The sequence below is a fragment of the Aaosphaeria arxii genome (assembly GCF_010015735.1).
Source record: "Aaosphaeria arxii CBS 175.79 unplaced genomic scaffold BU24scaffold_4, whole genome shotgun sequence".
Lineage (NCBI taxonomy): Eukaryota > Fungi > Ascomycota > Dothideomycetes > Pleosporales > Aaosphaeria > Aaosphaeria arxii.
The window spans coordinates 782,938-796,964 of record NW_022983477.1 but is presented as its reverse complement, the minus strand read 5'-3'; the positions used below and the strand labels follow the sequence as shown (position 1 = coordinate 796,964).

At 49.8% G+C, this 14,027-nt stretch overlaps 7 protein-coding genes across 7 annotated transcripts; 6 read left to right on the top strand and 1 right to left on the bottom strand.

Moving 5' to 3' along the window:
• The first annotated feature begins 49 nt into the window (after positions 1 to 49).
• Positions 50 to 1,955, top strand: BU24DRAFT_421794 (uncharacterized protein). The gene is made up of 3 exons (XM_033527808.1): positions 50 to 337; positions 466 to 565; positions 615 to 1,955. Exons 1-3 carry the CDS (start codon positions 161 to 163, stop codon positions 1,835 to 1,837), a joined length of 1,500 nt encoding a protein of 499 aa, XP_033383827.1. The 5' UTR covers positions 50 to 160; the 3' UTR covers positions 1,838 to 1,955.
• A 236-nt stretch (positions 1,956 to 2,191) lies between these two features.
• On the top strand, positions 2,192 to 3,619 carry BU24DRAFT_450191 (uncharacterized protein). Its single transcript, XM_033531006.1, has 2 exons — positions 2,192 to 2,336; positions 2,391 to 3,619. Exons 1-2 carry the CDS (start codon positions 2,288 to 2,290, stop codon positions 3,152 to 3,154), a joined length of 813 nt encoding a protein of 270 aa, XP_033383826.1. The 5' UTR covers positions 2,192 to 2,287; the 3' UTR covers positions 3,155 to 3,619.
• A 201-nt stretch (positions 3,620 to 3,820) lies between these two features.
• On the bottom strand, positions 3,821 to 5,515 carry BU24DRAFT_390793 (t-SNARE affecting a late Golgi compartment protein 2; the record flags this gene model as incomplete). Its single annotated transcript, XM_033525084.1, has 3 exons — positions 5,149 to 5,515; positions 4,539 to 5,068; positions 3,821 to 4,482 (listed from the first exon to the last, which is right to left on the bottom strand). Exons 1-3 carry the CDS (start codon positions 5,169 to 5,171, stop codon positions 3,821 to 3,823), a joined length of 1,215 nt encoding a protein of 404 aa, XP_033383825.1. The 5' UTR covers positions 5,172 to 5,515.
• Positions 5,516 to 6,259: 744 nt separating this feature from the next.
• On the top strand, positions 6,260 to 7,837 carry BU24DRAFT_421790 (EF-hand protein). Its single transcript, XM_033527807.1, has 6 exons — positions 6,260 to 6,340; positions 6,476 to 6,532; positions 6,691 to 6,706; positions 6,936 to 7,061; positions 7,118 to 7,330; positions 7,383 to 7,837. Exons 1-6 carry the CDS (start codon positions 6,338 to 6,340, stop codon positions 7,415 to 7,417), a joined length of 450 nt encoding a protein of 149 aa, XP_033383824.1. The 5' UTR covers positions 6,260 to 6,337; the 3' UTR covers positions 7,418 to 7,837.
• Positions 7,838 to 8,554: 717 nt separating this feature from the next.
• BU24DRAFT_491724 (uncharacterized protein) lies at positions 8,555 to 9,478 on the top strand (the record flags this gene model as incomplete). Its single annotated transcript, XM_033533834.1, has 1 exon — positions 8,555 to 9,478. The coding sequence occupies one exon, from the start codon at positions 8,555 to 8,557 to the stop codon at positions 9,344 to 9,346; it is 792 nt and encodes a 263-aa protein (XP_033383823.1). The 3' UTR covers positions 9,347 to 9,478.
• Positions 9,479 to 9,981: 503 nt separating this feature from the next.
• BU24DRAFT_179344 (uncharacterized protein) lies at positions 9,982 to 11,897 on the top strand. Its single transcript, XM_033521595.1, has one exon. The coding sequence runs from the start codon at positions 10,031 to 10,033 to the stop codon at positions 11,768 to 11,770; it is 1,740 nt and encodes a 579-aa protein (XP_033383822.1). The 5' UTR covers positions 9,982 to 10,030; the 3' UTR covers positions 11,771 to 11,897.
• Positions 11,834 to 13,555, top strand: BU24DRAFT_491722 (uncharacterized protein; the record flags this gene model as incomplete). Its single annotated transcript, XM_033533833.1, has 1 exon — positions 11,834 to 13,555. One exon carries the CDS (start codon positions 11,834 to 11,836, stop codon positions 13,553 to 13,555), a length of 1,722 nt encoding a protein of 573 aa, XP_033383821.1.
• Between the last annotated feature and the right edge of the window lie 472 nt (positions 13,556 to 14,027).

The window sequence follows — 14,027 nt, the reverse complement described above, 5'->3', positions numbered from 1 at the left end:
ATGGTCGAATTCTCGAACCCTCGAACAACTCGCGTGCCTTGACCGCAAGAGCATACACATCACTCGATGCTTAAATTTCTTACCGCTTCTCATCACTCAACAATTCGTTGCCTGAAGATTTGAATCATCCAAACTTGTCACTTTCGAGCGGGATTTGGCAATGATGGCCTCCTGGTTTTCCAAGGCCACGACGGCAACGACGAATCTTGTGACCAGCAGCGCCAATCATCATCGCCCGCAAAATAATCAAGCTCAACTGGTCACTGTCGCCGTCGTCTCGGGAGTTGTTGTAGGGACTGCCATTCTGGGAATGCAGAAGGCACTTCGGATGTACAAGGTAGATAAGCTGAAAGAGTCGATTCCAGATATAGATGAGAATCATCACGCAACGAGGGTGAGTCTCCTGTATCATGTGATCGGTCTTTCAAATCACCCAAATCGACTATAATAGCTAACCCTCCCCAGCTCACCGAATATGGAGGAGCTTCTGGATGGTTTGCAAGCGCTGAAGACAAGCGTAGCATTGAGCTTGCAGCAAGAGCAAGGAAGGGAGACTATGACGACGGTGAGCCCCGCAATCTAGGAGAATGTCCGATATACTGACGAATTGTCAGAATTGATCTTGGAGCAATTGGCACGAAACAGAGTCTTCTTGACTGATGAGGGACTTGAAAGTCTACGCTCATCCTTCGTCGTGGTGGTGGGCTGTGGTGGCGTGGGGTCTCACGCAATAGCCGCCTTAGCTCGTTCTGGTGTGTCAAAACTTCGGCTCATCGATTTTGATCAAGTTACGTTGTCTTCCCTAAATCGACACGCGGTTGCCACGCTTGCAGATGTAGGTACTCCTAAGGTACATTGTATTCGACGACGTCTGGAGCAAGTCACTCCCTGGACACATTTCGAATGCCGCAATGAGCTATTCGGCGAGGACACTGCAGATTCACAGCTGGCGCCTATGGACGGACAAGAGCCAGACTTTGTCATCGATGCCATCGACAACATCGACAGCAAAGTCGCATTGCTTAACTATTGCTACAAGAATAAGATCCCTGTAATATCCTCCATGGGCGCTGGATGCAAATCGGACCCCACAAAGTTGTTCATAGGAGACATCTCGGCCAGCACAGATGACCCCCTCTCCAAGTCGACCAGGCGTAGGCTCCGGGCTCTAGGAGTCAAACAAGGTATACCAGTTGTATTCTCTACAGAGAAGCCTGGTCCTGGCAAGGCCGAATTGTTGCCTTTGCCCGAAGAAGAATATGCAAAAGGCAGCGTGACCGACCTCAGTGTCCTTCCAGACTTCCGTGTACGAATTCTTCCTGTGCTAGGCACCATGCCGGCAATATTCGGTCTCGCAGTCGCGAACCACGTCATTCTAGAGCTTACAGGCTATCCTCATGATTATCTCCCTGCCAAGTCAAGAGATAAGATGTACGATGGGATCCTAGGTGCTCTCCAAGGATTCGAAGAAAGACTCGCTAAGCACAATGGCTTCGATGCCCAAGGTTTGAGGATTCCGCTCACCCCTGAGGATGTCGGATACCTCGTGGAAGAGGTCTACCATGGCCGAAGCGTCATCAGCGGATTAGCTACCCGTCTATGTCTCGTCCGCTGGCACCGACCAAGCGAAGACTTCATTGATAAGCGTACACCAGGCCAAAAGAACTCTCTGTTGCAGATGAATGAGCTTGTGTGCATGACGAAAGAGGAGGCCGTGAAGCATGAGAAGAAAGTCTTGATGGGCCGCAAGGCACCCGAAGACCTTTACGACAGGAGAGTCGTCGATGCTGTCAACCGCAAGATGCTCGAAGAGGAAGCATTTAGCAGATACCGATAATCTAAATAACGTTTACGAGGCCACCGATTCAGAATGATTACAATAAATACAATGTACACGATATACATTTAGTATAAAGAAAACAATAGACTTCAATTTTGTCGCAAGACTACAGCTCATGATTTGTTGCCTTCACTCAAAATCAATCCAGTAGTAGTAGTCCATGATTACACCATGATTAGTTTACTCTGTACTTGATCAATTTGGAAATATTTGGACGTCCGAACGCGCGAGTAATGGTCCATTTGGTCTGCTGCGGCTTGTAACTGGTCAGTGGTACCTTACATTATTCGGCGCTTCTTCCCCAGGCACAGACTGGCTTGGCGCGTTGGGAAAGCTCCCCAACCATCATTGACCGCGTCCTCCAGAACGTAGATCGCATCACCAAACCCTTCTCTTGCAACTTCACAACTCCAACCCCCACACCAACCTTCTATCTCACTCGACACAATGCCTCGCGCATCATTATCGAATCCTGTACCAGAGGTATCTCAGCCAGGTATGTAATGAACCTTCTCACGTCCGTCAAATTGACGAACTTACACCTTCACAGTCGTACCTGCTACTGGCCCACGAGCCTTCTCGCAAAAGGACCTCCCACCTTCAGTAGAAGCCGCCTACTACCGGAAATGCATCGAACTGCGACGACGAATCCACGACATCGAAGAGAACAATGACGGGACCCGCCTCCGGATAAAGCGACTCAACCGCGCGATCACCAAGATGCGCCTCGAGCGAGCCTTCATTCTAGAAGCACTCCACAAGCACATGGAATACAACGTCGACGACTCCGACCGAAGCAGCAGCCCACCACCCACGCCAACCGACAAACCGCTCCGAAGCAAGCGGAGCCATAGGCAGAAGACACCCCCAGGAGGCGGAGCGCAACTGGGCAGCGATTTACCAGGAACCGCACAGCAAGGCAGCCCCGGCTCGACGACGGCACACCGACAGACGCTCGCGGCATCACACCTGATGTCAAGCGCCCAGAGCACCCCGGATCCCAGCGGGCGAAACCCATTCTTCAGCGCCGTCACTGCCGCCGCAGCCTCGCCTCAAGCGATAAACGGAACATCGCAACCCGCGGCTTCATCGCTTTCAGCACGCCAGACGGCCCGCGCCGAGGCAGCAGCCGCAGCAGCAGAATCGACGCCATCGCGGGGCCGCACGTTCGACCCAGCGTACGACGAGACGCCCGCGGCAGCCGGATCGAACGCCAACGCCGGATCGAACGAGGCGAAAGAGGAGAACGGAGACGGCGGGGACACTGAGATGGGGGATGCTCCGGACACCACCTTCGCGTCCGTCAACGGATAGACTCATGTCTCGAGCAATCATACCTCTCATGTTGGGTCGTGGAGGAAAAGGCGTTCTGTTTTGATATCGATTCGATGTTCCATTTTTTCTGTCTCTCTCTCCTTCCTGTTTTCCACGTCAAGGGCGGGGAGGGCGGGCGATGGGTTTTTACTCCGTTAGCGACATGTTTTCTCTCTGTGTCTCTCTTCCTTCCTGTTTGATTGTGCCAATTGCTGTTTTGTCTGTACTGTGTATTCGATCACTGTTAGCCCCCTTTCTCTTATATCGAGGGGCTGAAACAAAAGTGATCCGAGGATGTTAAGATAGAGAAGATAATGGATGGAAAAACAAACACATACTACTTGAAATTTCACTGTGACGGATGGTTTCTAGGCTGCGTGATGCGTTATGATGGTTTCCGACTGGGAAGGGATTTCTGTTGGTGATGTTTGACATAGGATACGAACAGATGTCATTTGTGAAAGGGGTTTCGTTCATCGAACAACAGTTAATACATGTAGTCTCATCTGACAAAGGCGGGCTAATCGATACATCATCCATCACAATAAATAAGGAAATGCACACACGCATGCATGCACTGATATGTAGTTTTAAAAGATTAAATACGTTTGTGTTTCTAAGACAAGAGAATGTCAATCCGTTCTCTTGTTGTTATCTAGGTGTGGTTTAAATATGTTCGAAAGCCAAAGCGTCGCCAATCTCCTGCCATAACCTCCGTTTCCGCCTGTGCCAGTCGCGGCGCGACTCGGGGCCCTTCCACGGCCTTGCGGAGCGTCGGCGGTCGAACGCGGGAGAGCGAGGGGCGAGCATGAGCGGGGGTTCTTGGTCGTCTGGTGCGGCGGGCGCGGGCGTGTCGTTGCCGGTATTACTGCTGCCTCGGGTGCCGAGTTTGAGGGAGAGGAGGATGAAGACGCCGGCGATGAGGATGGCGAGGAGGAGCATGATTTTGCGTTTTATGGTGCGGCGCTGGTAGCCCGAGGCGACTTTGAGTTCCTTGTCGGCCTCCTTGACGTCCGTGGCCATGCGCTCGACGTTGTAGTCGATGCGGTCGAGCATGCTGCCTTGGTCGATGACCATGGTCTGGAGCTCCTGGAAGATGTTGGCGAGCTCGATGATGCCCTGCGCGATGTCTTCGATCTCGCGCTCGCGCTGCGCGATCAGGGATTCGTTGGGGTCGTGGCGCCGGCGCTGCTGTTGGGTCTGGAGGAGCGTCGATTGCGAGAAGGATCGGTCGGCGTCGGATTCTTGGAGCGCTGGGTCGTTGTAGGGGTTTTGGACGGGGGTTGCGGAGCGGAAGGGCGAGTCGAAGCCGCCTAGGTCGCGGAGCTCTGCGGATTATGTTAGTTGTGGTCATTCGATTGTAGGGGCATAGGATTCGGCATACTCTTGAGATATGCGGCTTGCTTCTTGCGGAACATTGCGCTCACATCGCCAACACGGGATGCAAGAGATATTTTCAGATTCTTCGCCATAATCTCCTCGCCCTGATTGATGTTTCCCTGCTGTTTCGATTCCCGCACCATGAGATCTATTCTCTTGATGGCCTGTTGGCATTTTTGAAAGCTGCGAGTGATCTCCTGGGTTAATTGCTCGATCTCCCTCTCCTCCCGCTTCTTGACCTCCTCATCGTCGAAGCCGGGAAGCACGTGCTTTTGGTGCAGCTGGTCGAGCTTGCGGGTGTGTTTTGCGATGTCGGCGAGGTGTTCTGTGATCTCGTCTTGGACGTCGAGCCATCGCGGAGGCAGGAGGTCCATTTCTATTACGGCATCTCCATCGTCCTCGAATGCCGCTGAGGACATGAGGCCGAGGCGTTCCTCGGAAACTCGGCCATCGCTGTAGCCATTGGAGCCAGGACCGCCAAATCGCGTCTTCTTCACGGGGTGGTGGGAATAGGACTGGCGGTAGGAGATGAAGCTATTGGGGGTTTCAAAGAGGCTACGTCAGCGGGAGAGGTCACCCCAGAGGGAGCTGCAGGAGAGGTAGGATATGCATACAGGTTGGTGCGATCCCGCCACATAGCGTAGGCAGGTAGCGCGCGATGGAGTCTAGGTCATGATAGAGGGTTGCAAGGCGTTGAGGATAGCGGAGAGGCAGCTGAACGGGTTGGTTGAGTTGGTTGTGGCAATGCAAACAAAAAAGGTGGCTTAGGAGAGAAGGGTGACAGGTAGCGAACGATGATGTTGGAGGATGGTTTCGAACGCCGCAGAGCCTCCCGAAGGTAGGGGCTTGGCTATGTACCTACGTTGTATCTTTCTATAGTAATTAAAGAAGCAGATACGGAGTACTACTTAATCTGATTGTACGTCTATGAGATGCAGTTGTATCAATGGTTATAAAATTTTGATAGCAATCAAGTTCTTGTAATACCATTCGGCGAGAAAAAATAAATACCAAAGATTGGTTCTTGGGTCGTCGCAGTACAAGCCGTGGCCGTGTATGCCTTGTTCACATGTCTTGGGGGGGGTACGTATGATGCAAGCAAGGGTACCGTAAGATGTGAGGCGAGGCGAGGCGTAAACCCCGTGATGAAGAGAATTAGCGGCACTTTCCCACCCGTAAATAGAACATTTAGCAAACATGTACGGAGTAACTAGGTAGTAACTAGGAGTAGTCAGGCAATTAGATGATGAAGTCTGAGAGAGGAGCTGGCGTGTCTACCAGCAGGGAAATGAGGGAACGGGGGGGGAATGGGCTGGACTGGACTATCCTTACCATAGACCTGAGTAACTAGTGGGAGTGGCAGTCTTGTATTATTGTATGTATGGACAAACAGTTACTGTTCAGTGAACGTGTGTTGACTACTGCTCATAGTATTTCTACTAATACCCAATCATTCCTACTAATAAGCAACTACTTGCCTACTTGATTGTAGTTTAACAAACACTACGGACGGAGTACTTTAATAGTACTTAGTACTGTCAGTGTGTAGTTACCTACTGTTGTGTTGCTGCTCTCTCCCGCCCTCCCGTCTCCGCCCTGTCCTCCTCCACACCAGAACCAGAACCCACCTGCACCACCATTACCCATTCACACACCCAAGACCCTTTTTCTCAAACCAACTTCCCTCTAACTCTCTCCAACTCTCCAACACTCCTCTCAACCACTTCACACCTTTACTTCACTCCTCACTCTTCACCTCCACCTCACCTTTCCAACTTCTTTCCACTTTCCTACAGATAAAACATGGTGCGTCTACCCCTCGCTCCCTTCCCAAACTACCTTCCATACCCCGCCCCGCTCTTGGAAAACATCACGATAACTATGTTCACACAAACACGTACGCATACGTGGGGCGCGCATTCACTAACATCCCTTCTCTAGGCTGACTCTCTCACCGAGGAGCAAGTCTCCGAGTTCAAGGAGGCCTTCTCTCTGTTCGTAAGTCATCCCCTTTCCTCTTACACGCTCTCAGCCCTCAGCCCTCAGCTCGAGCTTTATTTCCCCTCTGCCGCTGCCTACTACACACACACATAAACACACAACAACTTGTGTGCGCTCCGCAATCACGACTTTGCTAACATTGACCGCTCCTGTAGGACAAGGATGGCGATGGTTAGTTTCCCCCCTCTTTCGCATCTTCCCGTACAACTTCGATATCGCTGCATGCTGGATCGTAACTTGTTTGCTGGATGGCCGGACCGTACTATCGTCGCATCAGCCGTCAGGCTGCCCGCACTCTGCGATGACGACCACCCACCGCCGCTCGTCTTCCCTCAACAAGCCCGCCCCGCGTTACCAACAATTTCGTACAATAATGGCCTCACTAACCGTTTTATTACAGGTCAAATCACCACCAAGGAATTGGGTACCGTCATGAGGTCGCTCGGCCAGAACCCTAGCGAGTCCGAGTTGCAAGACATGATCAACGAGGTCGATGCTGACAACAACGGCACCATTGACTTCCCAGGTACATATGGCAAATTCCGCCGCACGCGCAATGCAGCAACTGACTTCCTGGTGCAGAGTTCCTCACCATGATGGCTCGCAAGATGAAGGACACCGACTCCGAGGAGGAAATCCGGGAAGCTTTCAAGGTCTTCGATCGCGATAACAACGGTTTCATCTCCGCCGCGGAATTGCGCCACGTCATGACCTCGATCGGCGAGAAATTGACCGACGACGAGGTCGATGAGATGATCAGGGAGGCTGATCAGGATGGCGATGGACGCATCGACTGTGAGCATTGCTACGCCGCGCTGTTGCCTTGCGCTTACTGACATTCGATTAGACAACGAGTTCGTCCAGTTGATGATGCAGAAGTAAACCTTTGTCAGTTTGATTCACGATTGGTACATGCATACGGCTATGTGGTTATGGTTGAGACTTCCCTGCAACGAGTAACGGATCGGTTTATTGGTTGAGGCACCGGCTGCTTAGAAGACTCATTTGCTGTTTCTTGTCAACAATTAAGCCTTTGATGGAGGACTGCACTCCCGATATCCTCTATTCTATTCATTGGTGCCTTACTTTTGTGCTTTTTTGCTGTCTTCACTTCACACTAATAGGTCGATTGTGACGATTTCCGCTTCTCCCCGCATACTCTCAGGATGATGGCCGCCGACGACTATATTTCGCTTAAAACCCATGAGTATAAATGCTCCGCTCACGGTCCTACAGATACAATTGAAATATAAATAAACCGTATGTACTTGGCATTGTCTGGACCCTGGGCCTGCAGGCTGGTCTAGCCTAGAGGTAGGCAAGGCTGTTCGACCAACACAACACATTCTGAGCAATATTATAACTTCGTGTATCTATATCAGATGCTTTTTATACTTCCGCACCGTGGTCTTCAAGTGGGCTTCGCAATATTGCTTCACGAGTTAGGAAAATCGTAAATCACGTGCTTGATACTTGCCGGGGAGTTGCGATTGCACTTGCACTTGGATAGGTACCCAGGTAGGTGCGACCTAACTACGGTGAGATTGTCTCTAATCAGGTACGTACCTAGGTAGTTGTTCAGCTTTACATTGATCGAGCATTCTTACAAGTACTGACGTTGTTACTTCAGCCAATTCGCCCAAGCCTCATTTGACTTGTCCTCAATCGGTCACTGCTCTTTGTACAGATGGCTATCAGTGTGGCTTTCTTGAGCAATGCCCGTCCAACAAAGGCAACATGTTCTTATTGGACGTCTCTCGGGTTTACGAAATAATGTAGGTTACTTCGAAACCCGGTCTTTCAGTTGGACATAAGGCTCTTTCTTCTCGTTGACTTCGCTCTAAAGTACAGAGTGTGCGAACCACTTTGGACTGGCTATCCTTCGCACCTCTTTGTCCGTCATGAACCACTGCGAACAGTCTCCCAACGAAGCCCTCATGGCTATCTCAAGCCTATATATCTCCATTCACACACCAATTCGAGTCCATTCACCTTTCTAATCTCTTACTACATCCAAAGATGAGCAGCGGGCATCCAGTTTCGGGTGATATATTGGCCTCTGCTGGCCAATCACTACCTAATCACATCAAAGAGAGGATCTTGGGACTCGTAGGAAGGCAAGGTGTCTTCGCTTATCAAATCGCTAGTGGGAGCAAGAAAGAAAATGATGAATCCTACGTCCAAAAGAATGCCTGGCACGAGCCGTTCACCTACCAAGACTGGGCTGACCTGACACTCGACGAATGGGACCGGAGCGATATATTTTATTATAGGGGCGTTAGTGAAGGTACTCATTCGGAAAGCAAGAGCTATCGCACACATGGGTTCGGCGAAGATGCTAGGTGGAAGCGTCGCCTTTTCTGTGAACGTGAAAGGGGATATCGACGTCGCGGAGAATGGTCCTCATACCATAACGGCTCGACGAGATGGAAAAATTTCAAAACCAAAATCAATGACACTAACAGGCAATACGTTAGAAGAATTGCAGTCTCGCATTGGATGGCACTGGAAGATCTTGAATGGATCTCCACGCAGTTGCCAGCGCTCGAGGCACTGGATCTCAGCGACATCGATGATTCTCTGCCTTCGTTCATGGCTGCACCGCGAGAGGGAGATAGATCGGCTGATCAAGCTCCAGACTGGCGTCTGATTTCAAAAGCACTTCAGAGCACTCTGGAAGGCATCAAATGGCTGGGCATTCGGCAGAACGAGGACAGGCAACGACCGATGTATAATTTGTTCACTGAGATTGTCTCCCATTGCCATAGCCTTGAAACGCTATCCATTCGAGGTCAAAATGGTTATCGGTAGGAAAGTTTGTCTCCTAATCTCGAGACTATGAAGTCTGGGCTGGTTCATCACCATCTTTGTCAATTGATTTGGGACATCTCAAAGTTTGCTCCACCAACAGTCACAAGCATTGAGCTACGCCGTCCAGTAGCGACCCTGCAGGGTTTTCTTTCGAAATTGCGCGATGGTCATCCATCAATCAGAAGAGTTGGTATAGACTTCGGTGCATGGATTCATATGTACCCATTACGAAGGAATCCCCCCAAGATTATCTCAGAGCTTGATCGACCATGGATCTATGACGATATCCGGAAAAATACTCGAGTGGCAGTAGAACACGCATGTCTCGATGCTCAAATGAACGCTCATGGCTCTACTATAGCTCGCGCGTGTAGGGAGCCATTGCCGGTGGATAGATCTTTGGACCCTTTTGTTGATTATCACCGCTACCACATATTACGGGGACTAGATATTCTCGAGAAAAGATCCAGGGATCGTGAGGTTGAAGCGTTACATCATAAGAGTTCTCAAGCTGAGAAAGGCTATTATTCCCAACGGGATGGTTCTTCTGTTCACTCCTTGCCAAGCCAAAACACAGGGCAAGACGTAACGAATCTGGAGGATGAGCATTGCATGTTGTCGTGCAATGTTAGCAACCACAGACATGCAAGTCAAGGCCAAATATATCCAAAAACCCTGCGTTCCATGTTTGGCATACTAGAAGAAGCCTCAGACATCGAGGGCATCCAGCTATTTCCCCTCGAACCAGAAACCTCCAAAGCCATGGATCCCGTACATCCTTTCACTCTCATACAAGATGACTCTGAATATGACGAGGATGGAGAGACTGCAGGTAGCACACCATTGGTCCGTGAGGGGCCTCAATCAGTCAAAGACGACCAAAGAAATGTATACGATTTCCTATCGAAGACCTTCAAGTGGGAGCCTCTATACGACTGGGACTGGCTGATGCAACCTGAACGTATGGCACAGAGTGTTGATCCAGCATATCAAAAGATATATGATAAGGGAGACTATATGGAGCGCATCAAAACACAGTTTCAGTACATGCGAGAGGCAGGGATACCTATCCACATCCTAATTGGTCGACGCAAATACGATACGTCTAGTTGCTATTGGGGCTGGCCATACAATGCTGCTGAATGGCAGAACTGGCTGGATCAAGACTTCGATGCTAATTTCGATGAGATCGCTCCTTTTGTTGATAAATTGAGTATCGTTTACGATATGCGGAACCCTCTCGATGATAAACGGCTGAGAGAGCTCGATATGCTAGAGCCATACAAAGGGCCGTCTGCCAGGTGTCCTCAAACCGTGTGTCCCTGGTCGAATGATGAAATCAGCAATTGTCCCTTCAAAAGACCGAATCAAAGTGCCCAAAGACGGTCTAGACCACGGTTTTCACAGAAGATGGCACACAAACGGGTACTAAGACCGCAAGCTGTCGCAAGTTCTGCTCGACTTATCCCCAAGATTCCGGGATATCCACCAACCGGAGAAAATGCAGATGACCATCCTTCCGACAACGATAAACCTGAGTGTACCGTATTAACACCCATCCATCATCTCGCACGTCAAGCAGTCTACGCACGAGAAGCAGTAGGCTGGCTAAGGTTCTGGTCGACGTATGCCTTATGCTTTACCCAGCTGAAATCATTGCATTTTCACATGCCTCGTTTCTTTGATGAAGTCATTTCCGGTCGACTGTCACGACTCCTCAACCAGAAAAAAGGCTGGGAGGTGATTAATTACACCAACGAAAGACAGCATATGCAAACATCTGAAGATTTGCTGCACCTACTGCCTAAATTGCATCAGTTAGAGTTCGAAAACAAGCAGGAGTCCAAGATCTGGCCAGCCGGGCCTTTCTGCAGCCGAACTTGGTTCTGGGCGGGCGCGGAGGTCAGCTGGAGGCAGGAATACACTATCAGAGGACTTGCTTCGGCCATGCATGTGCCAAATTTCTGGAGAGGAAAATACAGGATACTGCATGACACGGATTGGGTGGAAACGAAGGCCTTGGAGTACGAGGCAGTGTGCAAGGCTGTTGATAGAGCAGAACAAGCACGCGAGAATGAGCAGGAAGCTGAAAGTGATGATATAAGACAGGATGATAAGGTGAAAGCCACATATGATCGAAAACAAAGAGATGAACAGTACGTGGACATTCTTCGGAACATTGGTCACTATGAATGGAGGCAACGTCTTGAAGGGGAGATTAGAGCCTTGGAAAGACATATTCAAGCACGAACCCATGATGGCGCCGGTGGGTTAATGGTGTCCGAGGAGGCAAGATTTCGAAAAGAACTCAACCTCCTTGGACAATTACAGCGAGATCCGACGCCAATCTTTGGGAAATCAGGTTCATTCCGCTGGTCCAGTTTCCTCATAGACAAGAATGACTTCAAGAGAGCTTTGAGATAGGTACAATTTCCGGAAAGGGATCCACCAAATGGTTCGCCAGATTATTCCTCAAAATCTACACAGATGGACAAAGTGATAAGTGAGCGCCCCAACAGCAATGGTAAGATAAGGCCTGTCGATGCTGGAGTACAAATCGAAAATCGGAAGACAGAGGTAGCAACTCCTTTGCCTGCTGATCAAGTTGTAATTGGCCTGCTACCTGCTACTGAATCGTCGACTGAATCAACACCGCCAATTGCACAAGGAAATCAGGTGGCTCTAGATGATAAGAACATGACAGCAACCCCTCCGGCACTAAACAATCCAGCACCACTGCCAGCTCAGATAGCCGGGGAAGTAATTGACCCAGCACCTGATACTGAATCCTCATCGGAATCCTCAGTACCATTGCTTAATGAGATCACCGCGGTTCCAGCCGTGCACACACAAAATGTGGAGACCATCGATCTCACAATTAGTTCCGACGAAATCTTCCCAAATGCGAACCAGCATATGGATTTCCAGCCACAGCCCGACAAAATCGACACCGCATCACCGGAGACCGAAATTGTTATCAAAAGCAGCCAAAACGCGATCGAATCCACTCAATCCCTAACCCAAATTCCGATAGTGACAGTGGTATCTTCCTCTCCGACAGAAGAATTGGTCAATAGGAAACGCAAATATACTACTTCCCCTAACGATTCGTCTACTGTCAACGAGGCGATGGAATCTATCACGAAGAAACCACGTTTATCTCCGCCTTCATCACCCATCCAATGTACGGTAAACCAACCAACAAATCTAACTCCTCTCAAAGCACCTGATTTGTGTGCATCCACGGAGGTACAAATCGAAGAAGAGAGGATCTTGTGCAGTACACATGAGCACGACAGTGATAGCATCGACGGCGTCTACAGTGTCGTGTCATCAGGTGGACCAGATATCCACGTAGATGGCAATGCGGCAGATGTCAATGGAACCAGTGACCAACATCACGATGGTGAGAGCGTCGATGATTTCTACAGTGTCACATCATCGCATGGGCCAGGCATCAATGTAGATGGCATTTCGGTAGATATCACTGGAACCAGCGGTCAACAGCATGAACCTCCGCCTTCGCCACAAGCACATGACGTTCCATCCTTTCCTGATCATGATTCTCAGGCAGAAGTAGAAGTGGTAGATCTGACAGTACCCGACGGTCAACAAATTGCGTCCTCGTCTTCACAAGAAATCCACAACGGCCAATCATCACCTAAACCAGATGTCCAGGCACAGGAACAATCATCGAACAAAGAAAAGCCCCTAGAGCCACAGGCACAATCGTCGAGTACTCAGGAACCCCTCGAGCCACAGACGACATCCCAATCTTCACTGCCCTCACAAGTACCTACTACAACCACTCCTCCCGCTGAGCATCCATCAATCAGCCCAGCCATCTCACAAGCTCCCACCAAACCCACCCCTACCGTGGAAAATCCCCAACCCAGTCCCACCACTACCGACATTCCAGCTCCCAACCCCCCAGACACTGCCCCAAAGAAGCGTCCTCAGCCAAAGAAAAAGCCCAAAGCGAAAGCTAAGCCCAAGGCCAAACCGAAACCAAAGCCAAACCCACCCCCAAAAACAGTCGAGGACGGTAACGACAACGACGACGGGGGTGATGGGGGAAACAAAGAACCGAAGACGACGAAGAAGAAGAAGCAGGGAACGAAAAGGAAAGCGGACACCACGCCGCTAGACACGAGTCCTGTGGCCAAGAGGACGAGGAGTAGGACTAAGGCTTCGGGGGTGGGGTTGTAGGTTGGTGTTAGAATGGAAGGTTATGTATGGGAACTGAAATTGATCTTATTTTATTTTATTTGCATGTCTGTTTAGGTTTTAGGTAGAGGGAGTGTGAGATGCAAACGAATTGGAAATGGAAGGAGTTAAATATGTATGTATGGTATCTGGTCCCATTTCATTCGATAAAGATAAACCACAATATGTCGAAGAATCGATCCTCATAATCATCAGCGTGATCATGTTGAGGTTTATTCTTTTTTTTCACTTCCTAGGATGACGACCGTTAACTTCCCCCAGTGAGATACCTAAGGTCGCGAGACTCACGACGTAGCAAGACAAGATAGGGGTACTTCCACTTTCGATTATACTCATACCTCAGAGTAGCTAAGTATTGCTACATCTCTAACGGAAAACCTGATACACTATCTTAAGATACTCTACATTACGTTCAGGCAAAGGAAAAAGAGTACTACTACCCCTTTATATCTAA